Source organism: Parasteatoda tepidariorum, chromosome X1, assembly GCF_043381705.1.
Source record: "Parasteatoda tepidariorum isolate YZ-2023 chromosome X1, CAS_Ptep_4.0, whole genome shotgun sequence".
Taxonomy (NCBI): Eukaryota; Metazoa; Arthropoda; class Arachnida; order Araneae; family Theridiidae; genus Parasteatoda; species Parasteatoda tepidariorum.
This window is the reverse complement of record NC_092214.1, coordinates 52,620,580-52,643,722: the sequence shown is the minus strand read 5'-3', so window position 1 is coordinate 52,643,722 and position 23,143 is coordinate 52,620,580. Positions and strand designations below refer to the sequence as shown.

Sequence of the window (23,143 nt, the reverse complement as noted above, 5' to 3'; positions counted from 1 at the left end):
ATTTGCCAAATTGCGGATATCCCTATATTTAGAGGATAAGAAATCCGAATCAGTGGATAAAAAGTTATGTTTATTCAGAGTAAGTAGGCTTATGTGCCTGATTTCGTAACTTAAAATATCCTCCACGCTAATTAATTAGCATATTTGAGGTCATCCCCTTAATCATTAAGAATGTGAAAAGCCGATCATTAAATCAAAAGTTATTCAGGATGGTTAATTCCTTTTTTCTTTGTCATGGATGCACTATTCATTTTGGTTTTATTAACCAGAATTATAGTTTCTTTTACCTGAAATGTCATTACCAAACAGTACGGTAATTTTGCCATATTTCTACAGTCGCTTCCACAACAGCATAGTGAGCACTGAAGATTTTTTTAAAGTTCGCTAGACCTCTATTGAGATTCAGTAAAAAATTATAGGAATCTATACTAAAGTGATTCCATGACATTGTCCTGCAGCTTACTCAGGAACTTAGTATATATAATAGTCAATAAAAATTGTTAACTATTTATCTTAGTAACAAATGTGAATAAATAAAAATAATTTTATTCATATTCATAAGAAAACTCCGTAAGATTATAGTTTCTAACCGGAGGATCATCAATAAAATATTGAGTACACATTAAAATTAATATTCTTCTCTTGTTTTCCGGGCAAACATTCTTTTTATTTTTTAAATCTGAATACATTACATGCTATTAAAAGATGCGTAGGAATCTTGTTTGAAATATATTTGCCTTGTTGCTGATTATACTGAAAACTGATGATGACAGCTTGCAGGATGCCGTAATAAATGCATTCTGAATATCAAATCACTTTTCTCATAAATCTATATAAAATATATAATCCAATATTTGAAAATATGATACTTAAATCACTATTTTATTTGAATTGCTAGGTCGTTTTTTCACGAACAACTTACTTTTTATGCGAACACTTTTAAGTAAGGATTAAAAAAGTTTTATAGAATAGGAATTTTAGGAATAGAAATTTTAAGTGCATTATTATTTATGCATGCATTGTGCTTCATCTTGAATCTATTTTTCTTTCAGTTTAATATTTGCAGCTATGAACTAAATTAAATAACTCAGAAAGACTTTCCAGCAAAACTTATTCGAAAATAAGCAGATGTACATTATCAATCACTTTCAATTGCTCAAGAAAAAAAGGTGCAAGAAAATAAATGAAATAAATTTTCAAACGATTAGCTTAAACCGAAGTACTTTTCACTGTTTTAACTTATTCGGTTAAGGAATTTTCTAAAGAAACAATTGCTTATTCTTTCTTTTCTTTTCTTCAGCTCTAAGTCAATTACGTATTTTTTTTTTTTTTTTTTTTACTCTTTTATGCACTTATAGGCAGAAAACGACACTCAGTACGCCAAAAAGCTGCTTTGCCTTCGGATTTAATCCATAGAAGCAAAATCCCACGCATTTCAAGCCCACTCATCTGTTTTCATCGACCAACCCTCGTCAGCATCCCTGCGCATGCTCAAACATCGATCCAAAATACTGTTTAGGTACCAAAGGAAGCAAAGACTGAGAAATTTCCGATCTTTCATCTGTCAGCCATATTCTCTATTACAAAATCATTTCGAAAACAAATCAGCATCTTATTTACTTCCAGCATGTAATCAACAAATTTCAAACTACCTACTAGTATTTATTTTTTCACTGTCTAAACCTTTATGCAACCACTCTACAGGTAAGTAAAGAAATGCTTCCCTAAACATATACAGTACCTGATGCATGTTGGTCATTAGAAAAATATTACACATCTAAAATGAAATATTAAATCCAGAAATTCCAATCTGACTTTCTTGATCACCATAATATTATTTTGGCAATCATAAATAAAAACAACCAGTCTGCATAGGCCAGAATGACTTCGTGCACAGCTTGCTACCTGTTGAACATACTATCTCAGCTTTCACTGTTATTGACAGATGCAAATGCAATTATTTGCTCTGCTAAAGATAAACAATTGTTGCTTTCGGCAAGCAGAAGTTTCATTACGGATTAAGAAAACAAGTATTCGTTAACGTTTTAGATAATTTTGTTTTTAGATTGCAGTTAATACTTTAATTTTACTTTTTGTTTATTTATTTATTTTTTTGAAATTTAAGAAATTATATTTAAGAAATTTGCACTTTGCCAATAATATTTTAAAGACACTTTTAAATCATTTCCATCTTAACATAAGTGAAATTTGTTGCAAACGTTTATAAAAGTTTGCGCAATCAAGCTCCGGTATATAATACGTATAAGGTACGAATTCATATTTAAAATTTGAATCTTATGACTAATTGACAATGGATTATTTTAAAAAAATGTGAATATATTTCAGATATGACCAATTCATTAGAAAAAGTGTGTCGCAAATATATTTTTTAATATATATACAAATGTGCAAATATTTTTGAAATAAATTGCTGATGAACTATTGATAATAAAATAGGAAAATAAATCTCAACTGAAAAAAATCAATCATCAACTCATAAATTTTTTAAAATAATTTTAATTTATCACACATAGAAGAACTCTGCAGGAAAATATAGATGCATCAATATTATTAATATCAGGAAATTCTTTTCTTCTTAAGTTAATTCTTAAAAATGATCGATTGTTAGAGCTCTTCAAAATTTCCTTTAAATAAACTGTGATAGTTATGAAAAGCAATGAAATACAGTTCTTGCTTTATTGTATCAATACAATAAAGCAATTCATGCAAAAATGAAACAGCCCATGATTATATTTTTGTGGAAAGCACGTCATATTTACTTTATTGGTATTCATGCAAGTGCAGCTTGATTTTTAACTTTAGAGTAACTTGGCTACGAGCATGCTCAATCATAGTATCAAAACTGCTAGCATTATAATCAATGATATAAATTTACTAACAGTGCTTTTTTTAAATTTTGTTTTATTTATTTTGTTTCACTTTTTATTTCTTGATGCTCAGTAGAAGATAAAGTTTGAACTTGAGCAAAAGATAATAAGAAATTCATTAATAATAATATAAAAGATAGCTCTGTTGTTTCCTAACTAACTTATTTAATAGATCATTATAATTTTTAAAAAAAACAAATACTTATTGAAAATACAAGTTACTTATTGTATAATGCACTTAATAAAAATATAAATTAACTATATAATATTGTTGAAGTTCTTTGAGAAAATAAATATAGTCTATGTAACAAAAAAATAATACTTCATTGCTACTCATGTGATTTTACTTAAATTGTATTTTAAAATTGCATTAAATGGTCTAAAATCATATGTTCAAATATTAAAAAATTATTCTTCTATGAAAGAAGAAACGTATATTGTTAGCTAAGATCTTGAATTATTATACAGCACACTTCGTAAAACTATTCGATTTCTTTCTCAAACATAGTGTTTTTATTTACTCAACTTGAAGATTCGGAATTGCCCATATACACTTTTATAAGTGTTTATAAGGGTATGAAATGCATAGAACTGCATGAAAAATCAACTATATTTACTAATTAAAAAAAAATTAACGCATGGCACGAAACTATATCGTTCTAAAATTTTTAATTATCGTGTTTAAATTGGGATTCAAACAAACAACCTGAACATATTGCATTGTTGATGAATGTAGATGTAGACTGATATTGTATTTCATTTAAAGGTATATGTCATTGTTTATTATTCTATAAACCTAGTTTTTCTATATATTACATACATAAATGAGTTTAGAAAACTATGTTTACGTTTCATATTCTGAATATTTATCTCATATTACATCAGTGGTTGGATTTACATATACTGTATCTATATAATTTATACAAATAAGTTTAACTTATAACGGAAAATTACATATCTACCATTTTTACGATAAATGAAATGTTTATTTTACTTAAAACCTTTGTTTTAAGCTACGGTTGTAAAGTTTTGCATTTTTCCTCAGTTACACATGTTGTTTAAATTTCGTTTTTCATGTGTTTCATTTCGTAAAGAACTTTATCTTACATCAAACATCTACTAGTAATGAAGTACTCATCATACGGTTTGTAGTCACATAACTCCTATTTTTTTATAAAACAGAAACTTTATTCAAGATCCTATATCGAAAAATAATCTGCAGACTGAGAAAAAGCTATACAACTCGATTTATTATAACTAACTAATTAGTTTTAAGATGCTTATAAACCATAGAAATTAAATTTTAAAAAAAGCGTAACCTAGTAAACTGGAACGAGGTATTTAGTGCACATTCCTTTTATTGATCTTAAATCATATTTTCAATGTTATAGTTTTCCTTATTCTTAACATCACATACATATGAATTCTATATGCACTTGGATAATTTATTTCATGCATATTTTTTTAATTACTAACGAAACTAGATAACGATTCTCCTCTTTTATAAAGTACAAAATAATCCCATACTTAGTTAAATTTTTATTTAAATTATTCAATTTAAGATATATTTCATTAAGATAGATTTAAGATATATTCTCTTTTCTCCCGATTCCAATAATAATTTATGTTTTTCAGTTCTATTTATTAAGATGAGAATAATAGTAGAATAATAGTAATTCAAATTAGCAGTAAATTCAATAGTAACTGAAAAAATGACAAAAAGTGAATTAATTCATAAAAGTAAATTAATAACCCGAAAAATATAAAACATATAACGGGAATAAAAGCTGTGTGAATAAAAAGAACCATAACAAAATACACTGGCCTCCAAAAGCTCAAGTACAACCAGTTTTCTGTGTCTAATTTGAAAATGAGTCGACAAACATATAGATAAGAAATTTTAAAGAGGTGTAAAATAAAATTATTTTAATTAAATTGGGTATTGAAATTTACAAATATTTAAACAAAGACATTATCTACATCAAAAAGGCACATTTGGCAGAAGTGTTCCTTCTCAGAGAAAATAGTACATCGCAGTTTTATCTGCAAAATTGAAATGGAAAATAGGTCCTACAAACAATGTGTTGCTGCCTCGACTTTCAATGCTGTTAATTAAATTGATATACACGAGTTGAAGCGCGAAGAGCTGACCCTTGAACTAACTTATGCTACAACTATGGATGAAATCACAAAGCAGCCATTTGCTAAAGTAGTCACAAACATTCCCTATCGGATTCAGGTCTAAAGATCTTACTGGGCAAATTAATCTGGCTAATATCTTCTCATTCCGGAAAATCCTCGACAACATGAGATCCATGTGGCCGTACGCGATTTTCAAATCCAGAGGAGTTTAATAACCCGCTCCCTGTTTTAGCATTTTTTTAATTGATTATTGACATTGTTTTAGTTCAGGTAACAAATTTTAAGGGAAATAAAAATTTGTATTGTAATTGGAACCATCTTTAGACAAGATTAATATCCTCGAAAAAATAGCAAGTCGTTTTAACGACTCGCTATTTTATTGCCACTGAGTTGCAAATTAGCTGACCGTACGCTGTCGACCTTCAAAATGAAATCATAACCAACTGAATTCCTGAAAAGCAAACATAGGACTCCAAAAGTACATTTTTATACTCATTTTAGTTACAATGTTACTTTCAAAGTTATTTATTATATTTATTTATCCTTCCATCATGATACCTTCCAAGACCATAAAATTTTCCTTTCCTTAAGAAACAATTTTTCGAATTTTGGAACTAAGGTGGTTTGTCCTTAATAATAGATATTTTTAGATGAAAAGAGACAGAGAACCTTAATCACCTAAAAAAGTGCGAAAAATAAACCAAGATAAGAATATTTTTATCGAATTAATTACTCCGCCAGTTCTCCAGAACTGAAACTAATAAGAAATGTTTGTCACTGGCTTGGCAGACAAGGTGCAGCTTTGAGTCATCCTCCACGATCCTTACATGGTTGAAGCAATAGTTACTAAGTGTCTGATCTTCGGTGTCCACCAACTTAACTGGCTGCATCAAATTTCGATGCCAAATATGTATTGCAGTTATGATGGACATGTTTTTATAACTAAAGCCTATTTTTGTAATCTTTTCACTGCTATTTTCCACATAAAACTACGAAGCATTGCTTTCTCCTAAAGAGGAATTTTCTAACAAGTGTACTTTTTTAGTTATTCATAACTTAAATAGCACACTTGTTTGTTTCAATTTTTAGCATATTCCTGTGTCATTTCAATAAAAAAAAACTTTCTTGTGCTCATTTCAAATTAGATACTGAAAACTAGTTTTAAATTAACTTTTGGAGGCCAGTATATTTTGTCATGGTTCTTTTCACTCAAACAGCATTTGTTCCCCTTATATGTTTTTGTATTTTTCGGTATAGTGTATGATGTAGCTCATTCTGAGTCTAAATATATTATCCCCCCCCACAAAAAAGAAGCTTGAAGCATATATAAAATCACATTTTAAATTTTATAGTTTGTTTAATAGTTGCATGATCTTAAAGTTTGTAAGAATTATTTTTTAACTTTCTATGGCCATTTCGGAAACATTGAAATTCTAGATAACTTTAATCACCAATTGAAAATGAAAGCTCATTTATTTTTCAATGACGAATATTAACTGATCTTGCATCAATAAAATGACTTTCTGATTCTTACTCTAAATGCAAAAAGTCATGAGTTCTTACTGTTTTTCTTTAACCTTACCAGTAATCTGTATTTTTGTCAATAATCATTCATGTATTTTTTATATGTCCTTATAAGTTGTTGCAATTTGTCCATATTTTTATTTGTTTTTAACAGGATTGTCCTATTGTTTTTAACAGGATTTCTGTATTTTATTTCACTATTCTTAGTAGTTTAAAATAAGAAGGTTATTTTTATAAAAAGTTATTTTTGCCTTTTCTTTTTAATTTCGGATTTATATTAAAGGAAATAAATTGGTTTGATTAATTTAAATACATCTCATTTTGTGAAATAAAAAATTTAAAATTTTGTGAAATAAAAAAACGTTTTACTCTAGATCAAATACGAGGCGCAAACTTCTATGACTTTTGAGAAATATTCATACTCTGGTAGACAATTAAAAACTAAAGCTTTCGGAATTTTTGGTAACTTTACCAACATTTTAGAAGCCTCCGCATAGAAAAGATGGATTAAAGTAGTGTTTCATATGAACTTTTGAATCATTTACGTGTAGTGGTGTGAAAAGAAACTTTAAATCATATTTAAGAAACAAAAAATCGCGTTATTGAATATAAACTCAGCTACGACTAGAAATTTTTTGTAAAAAGTTTAGAAAATTAGCATCCCTTCGAATGAGATAAATCAAAATCGATTTGGCTAATAGTGAAGAGTTACAGAAGTTTTCATGTATCAATAGTACAATTTCGTTATTATACCTATTTACACGTCAGACATTGCTATATCAACAAATAAGGCATTTATCCTTGTTTTTTTCCAATGATAAATCCAAATCAATAAAAATTTAATCAATCAATGGAGCAAATAGTTTCAAAGCTGCAAGAGTTTTTGTATAGACGGGGAAAAGTAAACTATAATTTGCATACTAAAAAAAACTTTGTTTCTTTTAAATTGCTAGTTCTATAAACTTAACTTTGATTTTATTTGTACATGAGAAAGTACGAAAAGCAACTTAGCACCGAAAAGTATGAAAGAAACAATTCTTCACATATCTAGATAGCAATCTCAGACGCGTAAAAATATCTAAGTCAGTGAAAGGAATACAAAATTGACCTTTTTATACAAATAACGTCTAAACTTTTAGTCCTGTTGACTCGTGATAGTCTTTATTCCTTTCAGCTTATTAAAATACATCAGAACAATGCCTTAATTGTTCAGATAGAAATTTGTCAAATAAGAACCATTTTTAACTAGAGTCTATCAAAAAAAATATAAGCCTATTATTACTTAAAAATTTAATTTAATTTATTCACATCACAGGTTAGTCTAAATACCTTAAGTTTTAGCCAATAGTCTATTGATTTTAAATATATAGGATATTCAAATTAGACTATTATTTGTTTCGGAGCTATTTTGACACAATTTTGCTCATTTTTGATAAACCATTTTCTAAAGGGTTCATTGTGACTTATGAAAAGGAGTTTCCCCTTGTTCTCCTCGTACAATATAAGAAAACTTACTAATAATTTAGACAGTATCAGGGAAAGAAAAAAATAACTGCTCAAAGTTGCCTTATTCATTTATTTGTTGAAAATATTAAAAAAAAAGGTTAAGTAGTTTGTTTGTTTGTTTTTTTAATTTTTAATGTAACAATTGTTAAAAAGAAATAAACATTTTCTGGTCCATTTAAGAAAATTATGAGTCTTTTTAAAAATTATGAAATCTTTGAAAGAAATAAAATTTGTGTTGATATAATAACTATGATTATTTTTAAAAATCTTTTTAACTCTATTATTTCATTTTTGATTTAAATTATAAGTAAATAAGTTGAATTGTTGGTTGAAATTGTTAAGGCAAAATTGATGTAAATAAAAATATGTAGTTATTATCTTCTGTACTTTTAAATAATTATTCCCTATGTATAGTATATTAGTTTTGTCGAATCTATGTACTCTAAAGTAATAAAACTGAAAACTATTTAAATATTTAATGCCATTTAGCGGAGCTCATTTAATGCCATAGCGGAGCTCATTAATTTTGATATCTAAGGAAGGTTGTGAGGGGGAGTTGGTGAAGACCTATTATTACATACATTTTTTTTAATTTTCTCCCTTATTTTATTTTTTCTCCTTTGTGTCTGATTTGGGTTTTGTATAACATCTATGAAATCTTTGGTTCCAAAACTCAGCTCAACTACAACCTAACTCCAATATCCATTATCTAACTAAAATCTTCATTTTCAGGGTTTCGAAACCATGCAAATTGTAAATGGTTTCAAAACTGTAATGGTAAAGAAATGTTCCCAACCGTGAACTTTATGGTTAATTGGATGGATAGACTGCTACCTATTATTTTACTTTAAAATTAGACTGAAAATTCTAACAGTGCATGGTTCAAATTTGAGACTTCTATTGAGGCAAAAACATGCTATTTGGCTTTACTTGTTGTTGTTGTAGTTAATTTACGTCGAACTAGAGCTGCACAATGGGCTATTGCCGAAGGTCTGGGAAACATCCCTGAGGATGATCCGAAGACATGCCATCACAATTTTGATCCTCTGCAGAGGGAATGGCACCCCCGCTTCGGTAGCCCAACGACCTGCACGCGAAGTCAAGCACTTTACGGTAGAACAGTTTAACGAGGACCAATATCGCACACCCTCGAACCCTACGCAGACTAATCCAAGTGGTCATACACCCGCACACTGACCACACCCAGTGATGCTTGACTTCGGTGATCTGATGGAAACCGTGTCTTAACGATCAGTCCACAGCAGGACATTTGGCTTTACATTAAATTAGACTAATTATCCCGATAATTAAAAAATGTTCAAATGAAACTTTTTTTAATTTTGATATTTATATCATAAGGAAGAACACAGGGTCCGAAAGTGAAACATCAATATAAAAGAAAACGTCTTATAAAGGATTACTCGAAATTTTCAGCTGATTATCCCTAGATACCCCGATAATTACAAAATATTAAAGTGAAACTTTATAGGTTTTTCTTTTGGTCTGATAAGATACCCATTGTCCAAAAATAAGACTATCCTGGTAAAAACATGTTATTAAGAATTACTATCAATTAGGCTAATTATCACTAATTACTCCTATTATTACAAAATATCCTGATAAATACAAAATGAGGAATTGAAACTCTTTTAGTTTCTTTTAAATTTCATTAATATACCACGCGATCTAAATTTGAAATCTCAATCTGAGTAAAAACGATTGAAGTCTCCAATTTTGAACACGTTTACTTAAATTTAAATATATTAGTCAGACATAAGTCATTTTTGAAATCAACGATACACAAATATATTTATATAGGAAAACAACTCATGATTCACTTTTTAGATTTAATTTTCTTTTACAAAAAATATAACCTGATTTGATATATTCAAATATATTCCACAGTCAGAACTTAAGTGATTTAAAAGTATGCTGCAATGAAAACATGCCACAAAAATAAATATATCTTAATATATATATATATATATATATATATATATATATATANTGATTATAGAAATTGAAATACGTATGTATTTTGAACTATATATATATAACTCTATAACTATATCACTATTACTTTAATGTATTGTAATTTATATGTTAGTTTAATTCAAATGCACCCATAATTACGCAGTACGTTCAAAGACGCATTTTAATTTTTTGAGTATTCTATAATTGTTTTAGTTTTTGAAGGTTTCAACGAGTTTTTTGCAGTCTTAACCAATCATAAATACAAATGTGTTTTAGGTTGAATCCGAAGAGTTTAGATAAAATTAAATATTGCAAGTTACATATATATATTATATTTATATATATAAAAGACTAGACTCAGGCACACTGTCTGATGCACGCCATTTTAAAGTGTCTAATTAAATTAAATTTAAAAAATTGCTATTACTAATAAATACATAGGTCATTATTCTTTACCATTACGTTACGTTGTGCCACTGAACTATACCGTGAATAATTCATGCAATCATGCAAACAAAGGACTTGAACTGCAAAATGATGGGTAAGAAGGTATGGAAAGAGTAGAAGAAGGATAGGGTACAAATTAAAAATCTCACTGTAAAGAGATGATGCTATATTACAATAAACATAATCTTTGCACAAGAATAAGAATAGTTTTCACAATAGACAATGCATGAAAAAAGAAAATAAATTTTACTTGAAATACTTTTTTTAGCTTTCAATCTGAATAAATGTAAAGTTCTATTATTTAACATAAATGATTTAAATAAGCCTTTGTATTGCTCTTGTTTCTCTCTACTTTTAAGTATGTATCATGAATGTACACAATTTTGGACTTCAAGAAACTTAATTCTGAAATGTTTAGTGAACCTCCAGGTGCGATCTAAAAATTTGAAGATTCGCTTAAGCCACTATCCAACTCTCTCTAGTTTCTCACTCGGATTGAGATCTGGTGATTGTGAAGGCCATGACCTTCTCTTTTGACTTCAAAGAGTTGATACGCAATTCAGATGTGTGTTTAAGGTCATTACCTTTTTGGGAAAATAGAGTACAATGTTTTTTTTTGCTCTAGAAGAACCAATATAACAAATAAAGATATTCTGGTGCATGTTTCTGTCCATTGTATCCTTCATTTGCACCAAATATACAAGTCATCATCCTCCAAAAAACATTCCATACCATTATATTACCTCTGTGTTTCACACTGTGACCTTTATAACTTTCAAGCATTCTTCCTCCAAAAATTATTTTATGCATAAATTCATCATTTTACTTCGGTTTATAACTTAAAATGTTCCATTGACTTAATGTCTAATTTTGATGAGTCTCAACCCCTTATTTCCACATCTAAAAAACGGTTTTTGGCCATGAATTCGAGAACGTATATTTTCTCTAAGCGGTCACTATTTTACCACATCAATTTGAACATTTTTAATTTTTTTACTTTACTTTCCAGAAGTCTTCTATTTCACTTACTTATAAATTTAATTTAAATTTTTGCTGTACATTTGAGACATCCAGGACGTAACCGCAAATGATTTATTCTCTAAACTCTAAAATACGTTACTCTAAAACGAGTCAACGTATACGTGGTACTGGGTCTTGGAATTTTCAATCGTTTAACAATTTTTGCACAGATAATTATATCTATGCAAAAAAGTAATAAAATTTCTAATTCCTCTTCTAATAAAATTTGTATTTTTTATGCAATTCAATTGTATATCTTTATCGTTTCTTAATTTAAAGAATTTTTATGAACTTAAAAGCTTAACATTACCCTTTTTTATAACCTTAAAAATAAAGATATAATTTTGAACTACAATGTGCGAAATGCAAATTAATGTTAATATAAACTAATTTTTCGAGATACAAAAAAAATTTTCAATTATGTAAAAACTATAAAAATAGTATACATTATTGAAAATAATGCATTTCCGCAACCACCCATTGTGGGCCAGTGGTTCATAATTAAGGTTCCGCAATTTCGTGATCGATGGCCTGATTGTGGCAAAGTGGACAATACTGCGCTCATGCCGCCTTTACTTCCCAGCCAAGCTGGTACCAATCAATATGAAGCTGGGTGGGCTTTAAGTCACCATTGGGAATCAATCCCCAGTTCTTCACAATGGCAGTCCAGTACCTTAACCACTAGGCAATCGCGCTCATTATTCAACATACTTACCGAAATTTAATCTGAAAAGTGGATAAATTAAAATTGATTTCATGTGAAACCTGTCTGAACTATTCAAATGACTGCTCAACTCGCACTCGCTAAAACGTTTGTTTACATTTTCAAATAATGTAAGCTTATAAGATCTCCGAATTAAAGATTTTGATTACAAGTTGTTTATATACATCAATGAAATTTCACAATATAATCTAACTTAACACTTATTTGAGTTTTATAACGTAAATCTTAAAGATGGACTAAACACAGACTATTATGATAAGATTATGTTATATATCCATTAGACTGCAAAGATTTTTGCAGTCTAATGGATATATAATATAATTGGGGGAGATTTGGCAATAATAGATATGAACTTGGTAGCAAGTATATTCAAGAAGATAACTCAATTTCTTTAAGTCTGAAATAACACTGTCCTTGAATTAATACAGTCTAACTTGGTAACTTACTTTACTGTTTTTGGTAACATATTTTACAAATCATTTACTTTAGATCCGCACGTGAGAAATAAGCTTTTTTTCTCACTCTATTTTATAATATACTTATTTTACGTATTTGTTTAATTTATGTTTTTTTATACATTTTATTGAAATAATTTTATCGAAATGAATTCAAACTAATTTTTTCCTGCACCCCGTCACATTTGTATTATTATTTTTTTGCTTTGGCAATATTGATATGCTTCCAGAAAGTACCTTTGAAAAAGCATAACAATGTGTTACATAATACGGTGTTACATATTTTAGTAATTAATTTATTTTTAATTAATTTATTTATTTTAGTGTATGTTAAATAAATATTTTTCATAAATATTTTTCTTAATTTTCAATTTTAACTTTTTGATTTTAAATCTTCCTTTAAGCTCTAGAATAATTTTTCTAATTTTTTTTTTAAATTTCTATTTGCTATACGTATATTATATATTTTATGTTCTATATATTTAGCAACTTCAACACAATTTGTAGTTCAACAACTTTTCTTTTAAAGTAAATTCCATACCTTCATTAAATTAAAACAATTAAATGAAAAATTGTAAGATAATTATGTTATTTTGACATATAATTTCTAATAAAAAAATATTTTTGAATTGCTTACTTTTACATTTGATTTGTTCTTATTAAATTTTTGACTATCAAAATATAGTTGAAAATTTCATAAATATGTTATACTACGTATGATTTCTTTCTGCTATGGACAAAAAGACTTTCTTTGAGACCAGCTAATAAATTCAATAAATTTAAATTAAAAATGTCCTTACATAAAACTGGAAAAATAGTTAATATAAATGTTTCTTATGTTAGCTTTCTTTATACTTATCATCTTTATAGCTTTGAAAACGCAAATCACTTCATCTAAGTTTATTTTAATAAATTTAATGAAATTTAAAAATCTAAAATATCGATCACTTTTTGCATGAAAATGAAAGTCATTTCAAAAGGCCTAGCTTGCATGTTTGAAATATTCAAGTTTAAAATATTATTCATTGAGCAATGGAAAGGTTGTTAAACAGTAGTTTCGTATATAGTCTACAAAAATGTTTACTAATGAATTAATAAGGCAATAAATTGTGATAAAACATGATTATTTCCTAATTATTAAAAAAAAATTCACAATAAATAATTAAACTACTTAGGGCTGTTACATAAATACCACCCTAAGAAAGATATTACAAAGATATCAAAATAAGTAAGAAATGTTTGAAAAATCATCATTAGTTGAGACTTTTAACTGAACAAGAACACGTGTGACAAAGAGACACGCATAAAAATACACTTGTAACAAATAGATATTAAACGAAAGCAAAAGATAGAGGATACTCAAAAAGCAATGTAGTGATTCTGAAGATGAAGTTAGAGATAGTATTGAAAAATAATATTGATCACAATTTTCTTTCTAACCTTATTGAGAAATGGATAAACTGCATGAAATATAAGAAAGGAGCTCGTAACATCTGTTCCAGTGTCCGCAAAAATGGCAATGTAGTTCTTGTTTGTGAAATTTATTGTTCTCAGATAAATAACTGTAAAATACTTAGTGATAACATAATTGATAATCTTCACTTTTAAAATGTTCAGCGTAAAAAAAGTTATTATCTGAAATATTGAGCTTTGCCGATTTCTGTGATCATATACTAAGAACATCGTCCAAAATATTGGTTTTATGCTAAAAAATATTTATATTGCCAACACAATTTTTTTACAGTGAACTAAATTAATAAATTTAAAATAAATTTCAGGATTTCGTTTATTAAATATCTTATCAAATTTCTTTTCTTTAAAAGAAATGAAATTTGTGTTGATATAATAAATATGATTATTTTTAAAGGTCTTTTTAACTCCATTATTTAATTTTTGATTTAAATTATCAGTAAATAAGTTGAATTGTCGGTTGAAATTGTTATGGCGAAATTGATGTAAGTAAAAATATGTAGTTATTATGTTTTGTACTTTTAAATGAGTATTATTCCTAATGTCCTATATATAAGTTTTGTTGAATCTATGCACTCTAAAATAATTAAACTCAAAATTATTTAAATATTTAATGTTATTTATACTTGAGCGGAGCTCGTTAATTATGTTATCTAATGAAGTAATGCTATGGTTCTACATATTTCATTTAACAAATTCCGCAAAGAAAAATATATGAATAACATCATTTGCTTTACGGACACATTTACTATCATTGTTCTGATTATTTGATTTCAGATAAGCACTTAGGAATATCATGTATCTTTGTCATGAATACACATCAATTTAGGTAAAGAAAAAAGTAAAGATTCATTTTAAAAGTAACGTATATCCTTGAGATCAGGGTCACTTTCTGTCAATCCCAGTGAGGGCGAGTTGGTAAAAATCTATTATTACATACATTTTTTTATAAGTTTCTCCATTATTTTATTCTTTTTTTCTTTGTGTCTGATTCGGGTTTGGTATAGCATCTATGAAATTTCATAAAAAGAAGGTTATCATCTGAAATATTGAGCTTTGTCGATTTCTGTGATCATATACTAAGAACATCGCCCAAAATATTGGTTTATGCTAAAAATATTTATATTACCAAAACTTTTCCTGGCATCATATGTGTAATAATAAGAATTCCTTTATGTTAAACTTCACTCCAGTTTCTCTAAACGAGATGAAGAAATCATTTCATTTATCCATAATCATGATCTATTTTCTTAATCAATCGTTATCTGCACTAAAGTAACGGGCTCAAACTTTTAATAACTGCCTTCATGTTAAGGTATTTTTTTATAAAAAAAAAGTACTCATTAGAGCAGAAAAAGTACCCAATAAGTACTAAAATTTTGATTATAGGTTAAAACATGGTAGTTGTTGAAAGGATCAAGTCACGAACCCTTGCTTATGCCTTCAGAAAAGAATTTAAAACTTGAAGAAAGATTTCTTGTGACTTATTTAAAATGACAATCAATACTCTGAAAATGCTATATATTTGGAAAAAAAACTACAGCTTATGATTTTAAAAAAAACAAAAAAGATGGGACTAACGTCGTCTCATGATCCATGACATCATCAGTAAAATATAAAAAAGAATTATCAATAAACTGCTACATTGCTTGTAATGCATGATTTAATTTTAGTTAATGCTGAAAAATTAATTAATATAGAACAAAACTTTATTTCAATTTTTTAAGAGAAATTTCATTTACAGTCTCTATAACTGTTACAGAAAAGAATAATTTTCTTTTCACAAAATAACAGCTTTTAAAGGCTTTAGCATATTTTTTTAATTCAACTAATTATCCTTAATTTATGTCACTTTATTAAATTAGAATAACATCATATGGTTTTTAAAAAATAGTATAGTTTTTTTAATGTTTAAGTCTTCTAAGTTTTAAGTTTTTTATTTTTAATGCATTTTGTGCCCTTCCTTTCTCCGTTTAACAACTGAAATATGATCATTCATGGAAAAAATTAAACTAGCTCGTTCTGCATCAAATATTAATAATTAAAGAATTTTAAAATTAATACTTTTAAAAAATGAATAATAAAAAATGTTTCAAAATGTATAATATTAATATTTTAAAAGTATATTAATATTTTAAAAGTAATTGCAAGTATTATAATAATTAATTAAAATAAGTAATTATAATATTTTGAAACATTGATTTTATAAATAAAAAAGTTAAGAAAATGTCTTTACTGTAAATGATTAAAAAAAAACAAGGACGCATAGAACGAACACATTAACGAACTTCAGTGACTGAGTTTACAGCTCGATGAAGTAGCACAGTTTGATAGATTTTTTTTTTTGGTCGTATGCCTGTTTAGGCAGTGGGGATGTGATTGTTCCTGTTTTTTTACAGTGGCGCCATCTATGGCCAGGAGTTCGACTTCTGCCACGCCATTCACAACCCGTTTATAGGGCGGGTCACATTCACACACAAAGGAGAAAGGACATAGAACACACAGAGAGAGAAAGAAACATCCATGCCTTGCCCGGGATTCGAACCCAGGACCTTTCTGATGTAAGGACAGTTCCCTGCCCCCTACACAGGCCGGTTGGCGTTTGATAGATTATTCTCAGAATATGAGCTTTTTCAAGCAACGGGAAATACATTAAAATATGGTTCTTTAAATCGATGCTTCTTTTTTTAACTTTATACTATTACAAGGAGTTTTTCTTTTTTTTTTTCATTTACTTAAAATGAAAATCGAGTTTGAAAAAGACTATATCACTAATTATTTTTTCTCCGAAGTAAATTTAAAAAACTGATAAAACTAATGAAACAATGCAGAGGAAATGAAATGAAGATTTAGATTCCATATCGAAAAAATATCACTTGATGTGTTTGCTATATTCCCGGTATTTTTATTGCAGCTTTTAATTAGATTTTCTTAGAAATTTACAACTTTGCACTTACAACTCATTACAATTTTTCGTATTCAAGTAGAACACTTATCTACTTCATTATACAGTATAAATTAGTTTATTGACGAATCATATAACTTCCTTATCTAGCTTACAGAAAGACATTGGATTTCAGGTGTAAATAACAGTTTTTGAAACTGAAAACTACTATGGATAGTTAAAAAAAAAAAGCCTTACGTTAATTTTGTTCTTATCCGTTGATTTAAAAATTTATATAAAGAAACAGCATACTTATAAACCTTTCATAACTTGTTTATTATCAGATTGGGAAAAATATATTTTTAAGTTGACATAATATTTCATTTATTTTCATAATAACAAGTGATTTTTTTTTTCAGATAAGAGCTTAAGCCAAAAAAAATGGCAAATGCAAAAGAAAGAAACGGAGAAAAAGATTCCAGTGCTGAAACTTCATCCGGAAGCAAAGGTACTGCTGCTACTGGAACAGTACGTCCTAACTGGAATGTCATGGCGGTAAGAGGAAAAGTTACAGACAAATGTCTATGGTCTGCTTGCAAAGCTATGACTGTAGGATTTCTTTGTATAATCATTGGGGCTGTTATGGCTACTTTAGGTTTTTATACCGATCATTTATCAAAAGTAGAAGAGACAAAAGGTAACACAACTGTATGGGTAAAAAATGAAGCTAAAGATTCTAACTTAGGGTTTCTCACATACTTAGGACCAGTTGTAATGGGAATAGGTGGATTTACAATAGTGGCCGCTTGCGTTATGACATTTGAAGCTCGGGATACAGCAGCCAAAATCGTTCCAATATGGTTCAAACGCACAAGAATCCATGTAGTTTCTGGCGGAAGTGGAAGTACTCCTTCTGGTAGATCCAGCAAAGCTTCATGGGAAAGATTTCTTTCACAACAAAGAAGCAGTGAAGATACAGCAGATACTCGAACAGCGGTAACTCAAGCTTTAGTGAATTTCAGCAAATATCTGCAAAACAGTGTTGATACAAACAAAATTGCCTTGAATCAAGCAACTACGAAAAATTCTCAAAACATTGGGTTAAGAAAATGTCCCTCTGAACCCAGTTTAGCTAAACTGCAACGAGATCCTCATGGTAATAATTTTCCAGAAGCTATAACGTTATTAGAAGCAAGCACACCCCAGCCCTCGCAACGCACCACTTACGGAGGTGGTCTTAAAACTATTACTGGAGCTTCAAAGCCACAATTACTCTCCGTGGCGCCTGATACATATCGACAAGCTGTATCAATGGACTGTCCGAGATCCTCAAGAATACATGGTGAAAACGATGAAAATGAATCGGTGGAATCAGCAACAAAATCTAACCTCCAGCCATCGGATATAAATAGGTTACAAACATTGACTTTCCAAACGTCATGTGCTACTAGCTCAAGTGGTTCTATGTCAGTAGATATTTATCTCCCCCAAGGAGCTGTCACTCTAAAAGTGCATGATGAAATGAAAAATCAAAAAAGATCTCCTCTTAAACCAGAGTACTCTGATGATAGCAGGTGTACCAAATTCAGTCAACACAGTGATATGCATTCGTTTGGGGACGATGAACTTTTTTTATCAACTGATTTAGATGACAGTGTCTTCACTAATCAAGAACTTTCTTCAACCCCACAAATAGTTCTTGATTCTTTGGAATCAAAAGGTAATGATCAATCAAATCAGAGTTATTCAGACAATCATTCAATTTCTAGCAAAGATAAAACCACTGTTGAAATGTGGGCATCAAAATGTCACACTTCATTTAGTAATACTGAAAATAAATCAGAATCCATGGAAGTTCAAACACCAGGCACCTGTTCAGTCTACTCCAATTTTTCTACAAATTTTTCTTTTGACTGTTCAGAAAAGGACTCTCCAGGTCTTAGTATAGAATCAGTGATTTCAAATCCCTTTTCATCTCGCATAACGAGTCAATTTTCTCCAACGCAAACTGATATGAGTTTAGTAAATATCAGTTCTCTAAATTCTATGGGATCTTCACAAGATATCAATTCACCACTCGTATTTTGCGGAAGCCCTTCTACCTCTGATGCCTTTGATTACAGTCAGGAAACAATCGCAAAAGAGAAAAAGGCTCAGGAAAGTATGAGTGCTATGAAATCTCATGGTGGAATGAAGTATGAAAATACAAAACGTAAAGTTCACTCAGTCTCTGAGTCAGTTCGAAAACACGTATCGATTACTTTAGAACCAGATCAAGTTGAAAAAGGACCGAAAAGTAGCCCAAGAAAACACAGTTCTTTGGAATCAGCTCAAATACAAACAAGATCCCAAACTAGAGCTTCTGGAAGTCCAAAAAGACATCAACATTCCTTAGAAAGCTGTAACGTAAAAATTCCTGAGGATACATTATTTGCGTCAACTCAACGATTTCTTAGCCCCAAGCCCTCATCTCCAACTTTACCATCACCAGCAGCTTTTTCTCCAAGGAAAACTAGATCTGAAAGTCTGCCAGAAAGAAGAGCACCTTCCATCAAAAGATTTCCTCTTCTTCGACAAGGTGCTTTAGATTCATTTGCTGAAGAAGGGGGATCAACGCATAGACTAGATCGCTCTCAAACTCAAATTTCCCCGAAGGATCCATAATTACTTAAAAAATCTCTTTTAACTAATTTAATTTGTTACTGGTTCTGTGATACACTAAATGGCAAAAGTGACTAAGATAAATGTGCCAAGTCCATTTAGATTAATATTTTGTCTTTTAACATCTTTTGTCAATTTTTTATCAGTAACACTTGATGTAAAGATCACTAGTGTTAAATATACCTGAAATTTGATGTTACTTATATGAGCAAACCTCTATCTAAAATTGATCATATTATGTGCTTTAAAAACAAAGCATATTTTTTTCCATATTTTAATATTATTGATATGAGTTTTTATTACTCTTCAAAAAGACTTTTTTCAATCAAAATCACATCCTGTCCATCCATTTTATCATTCATTTTTAAAGAAAGTTTTTATTAACTCTTTTTTTAGTACTTTACCTTGATGCGTTTTTTAAAAAAAGTGCTCACTATGAAAAACTATTACAACTTTGACCTTTTTATGAAAAAATTTCTGCATGTTAAATTGACTGTGCGTTAAAAACTGTTTAAAAAGCAATATCGTTTTAGAATTTTCACAAAAGGATTCATGGTAAAATTCAAAACAAATTTTCCAAAAACTATTACTTTTATACATTAAATTACTTTAAAAAATATTTCGTTACAGAATTTTTAAAAAATATTCGTGATAAATTCGCAGATTTATTTTCCAAGAATAATGATTCAGAAGGAATAAAAAACAAATCAATGAAATCGCATAAAAATTACATCGTTCAGAACAAATCAAATGCCATTAAAGATTAATTTATCATCAAATTATAAGAACTTAGTAATTAGAATATTTAGAAAGCGATATTTACGAAGGTGAACCAACCCTTAAAAATAATTTAATATCCCTTCCTTTTATTTTCCTCCTGTTTTAAGAAGCTCTGACTCATGTTAGTGCGTTGACTATCATTGAAATCAAAACTAATTTTAATGACCTTATCTAAATCATGTTTAAAGTCAGCATAGGTTTTAAAATGACTAATCACTATGAATAAAATAATATCTAGTTTACACTTTAAAAAATTCCGGATGAAATCAAATTTTACGGTAAAAAGGTAGTTTTTACCATAAAATTCCCTTTCACCGGAACATGTTTAGGAACATAAAATCTAATATACCGTAAAATATTCACTCTAATTAAATAAATAACTCTACTTAAATATCGCTGTAAAAATTACAGTATAATATTTTACGTAAAAAATTGATTTTACGGTAATATGGATTTGGATGTTGGATGCTCCAAAAGTGCCGATACTTTATACCGTATTTTGACCCGGAATTTATTAAAGTGTGGTAATTTTACTTATGGAAAACTATAATGAAGACAGAGTTTATTGTAAATATTTAAGAATAATACAATTAATATATAATCCATGTTGTTAAATATATATATATGTACAAAATACAAGCAAATTTCAAACTATTGATGTTGAAAATGTAAGTTTTATCATGTTAAAAATACAGATAAAAACTGCTTCAGTTCCTTACTAATTTTATATTGTATTAAATATTAATAAAGTGTTTGTGTTATAATTTGTAAATCTTCGGCAATTTTTAATTATTGATGTTGAAAGTATAAAGTATATCGTGTAAAGAATATTGACAAAAACTGCTTCAGTTTCACAATAATTTTATATTAGATCATATTAAAGCACTGTTATTGTATTTTTAGACATTCAAATATTTTTTGTAGCAGCTTTAAGATATGCTTTTTTGCTTCGAGCGCTTTATTTTTCAAAAAAATACGTTTTATTTATAATTAGCTAAAACATGTTTCTAATTACTTGACTTTTGCGTTTTATTTTACTTAATAAACTAAAGCTATGGCGGATCAAATTGCGCCTTTTACATTTGATTGTATTCATAATGATATAGTTTAAATTATCGCCGTCTATAAATGGCATTTTTAAATATTTTGGTCATTTATAGATAGATAATGTTAAAACCGTAATTAAAAAACTGATTTCAAATATGAGTTTAAAATTTAATATTAATCCTAAATATTGAAATTTTTAATAATTCTGTTTTTGTGAACTTGTTTAATGATAATTTTAAATGTCAATGATAAAAAGAAATTAAAAAATGTAGATATCAATACAAAAGATTGTACAAAATTTTAAGTTTATTAATTAAAATCTTTAATTTTTGAAATCAAAGCACTTCAGAAAAAAAAACAAAGATTTCTTCAGTTGATGTTTCTTCGAATAATTTTTTTTTCTCCTTGGAGAAATTTTTTTTAAATTATGCACAAAAACTTTTTTTAGCAATTCAGGTGATAATGCTTTTGTTAAAAAAATAATATTTTCAGAATTAATGATTACACATTTTCAGAAATAAAATTCTCGCTTTTGACAATTCAGTAATCCTTAAGCAGTATTTCGTTATAATTTTGAAAATCATTTTATCACGAAATTACGTGATTTGTGACGAAACGCGAACTCTCAAATATATGACAAAAATGTTTCCTCTACTCGAGACCTCATCGTAGTGAATTTTGAGAGATTGATAACTGGAATGACAAAACCAGAATAAAGATTAGACAATCAAAAATAAAGTGACGAATTTAGCTGACCGGCTTGTATTGTAGACAAGGAGTCGACCTCATACCATTTAGATCCAGTATTCGAATCGCGCTTCGGGTATGGGTGTAGTTTCCGTTCTATTTGTCCTTGTTGCGTTGTGCCACTTATATGGATCCCACGTCAAAATGATTACTAAAATTAGATACATTAGACAGTACTTTACTTTTTTTTGGAAAAAAAATCAAATGACGAAATATTTTTTTTTAATTTTGACTAAATTTATTTCCTTTAATAAGTGACGATAGTTATTTCATCACTTAGACGAAATTTTTGCTCGAAGCAAATGCCAGGAGACGGTTTTGTCAAAAACAAAGAAAGTTTCATGATATTTGAGTATCCGTTTTTACAGTGCAGGTGTTCTAACATAAAGTAAGACCTTTTTATAATTATGTTTATACTCAATATTTCATTTAATTCTTCTTGTTGAGACATTTTAGTTAGAGCATTCATTATTTGTCAATAATAAATTCTAAATACTCAATTACATATTTAGTAATTTCAACGTTGCGAAATACAAAAAATCTTTATAACTCTTTTCAGATAAAGTACACCATGGACTTTTAATTATTTTAGTTTAAACGTAAAAGATTTTCACTCAAAGTAATGTTATTACCAATGGAGTCATTCCAAAATTTATTTAGAAGACATAGTTAAGACAATTTCAGCAATTTTAAAAAAAATTATTCACTTAGTACCACGTTTAATTGGCAAATTAATAAAGTAATTAAAATTATGGAGCTTCGATTATCAAAAATTATGCAATTTAATTAATAAAACTTATTTTCTAAATAAAAAAAAATTACCATTATCTTAAAATGACCAATTTATGAAACTGTGATTATTATAATACATATC

The 23,143-nt window shown here is 28.3% G+C and overlaps 1 protein-coding gene across 1 annotated transcript; it reads left to right on the top strand.

Annotated features, from left to right (window-relative positions):
- The first annotated feature begins 1,493 nt into the window (after positions 1-1,493).
- On the top strand, positions 1,494-21,884 carry LOC107443690 (serine-rich adhesin for platelets-like). The gene is made up of 2 exons (XM_016057638.3): positions 1,494-1,704; positions 17,454-21,884. The coding sequence occupies exon 2, from the start codon at positions 17,476-17,478 to the stop codon at positions 19,696-19,698; it is 2,223 nt and encodes a 740-aa protein (XP_015913124.1). The 5' UTR covers positions 1,494-1,704; positions 17,454-17,475; the 3' UTR covers positions 19,699-21,884.
- Positions 21,885-23,143: the final 1,259 nt, after the last annotated feature.

Coding starts and splice junctions, on each gene's coding strand:
- LOC107443690 (XM_016057638.3), top strand. CDS start 17,476: ATGGCAAATGCAAAAGAAAGAAACGGAGAAAAAGATTCCAGTGCTGAA.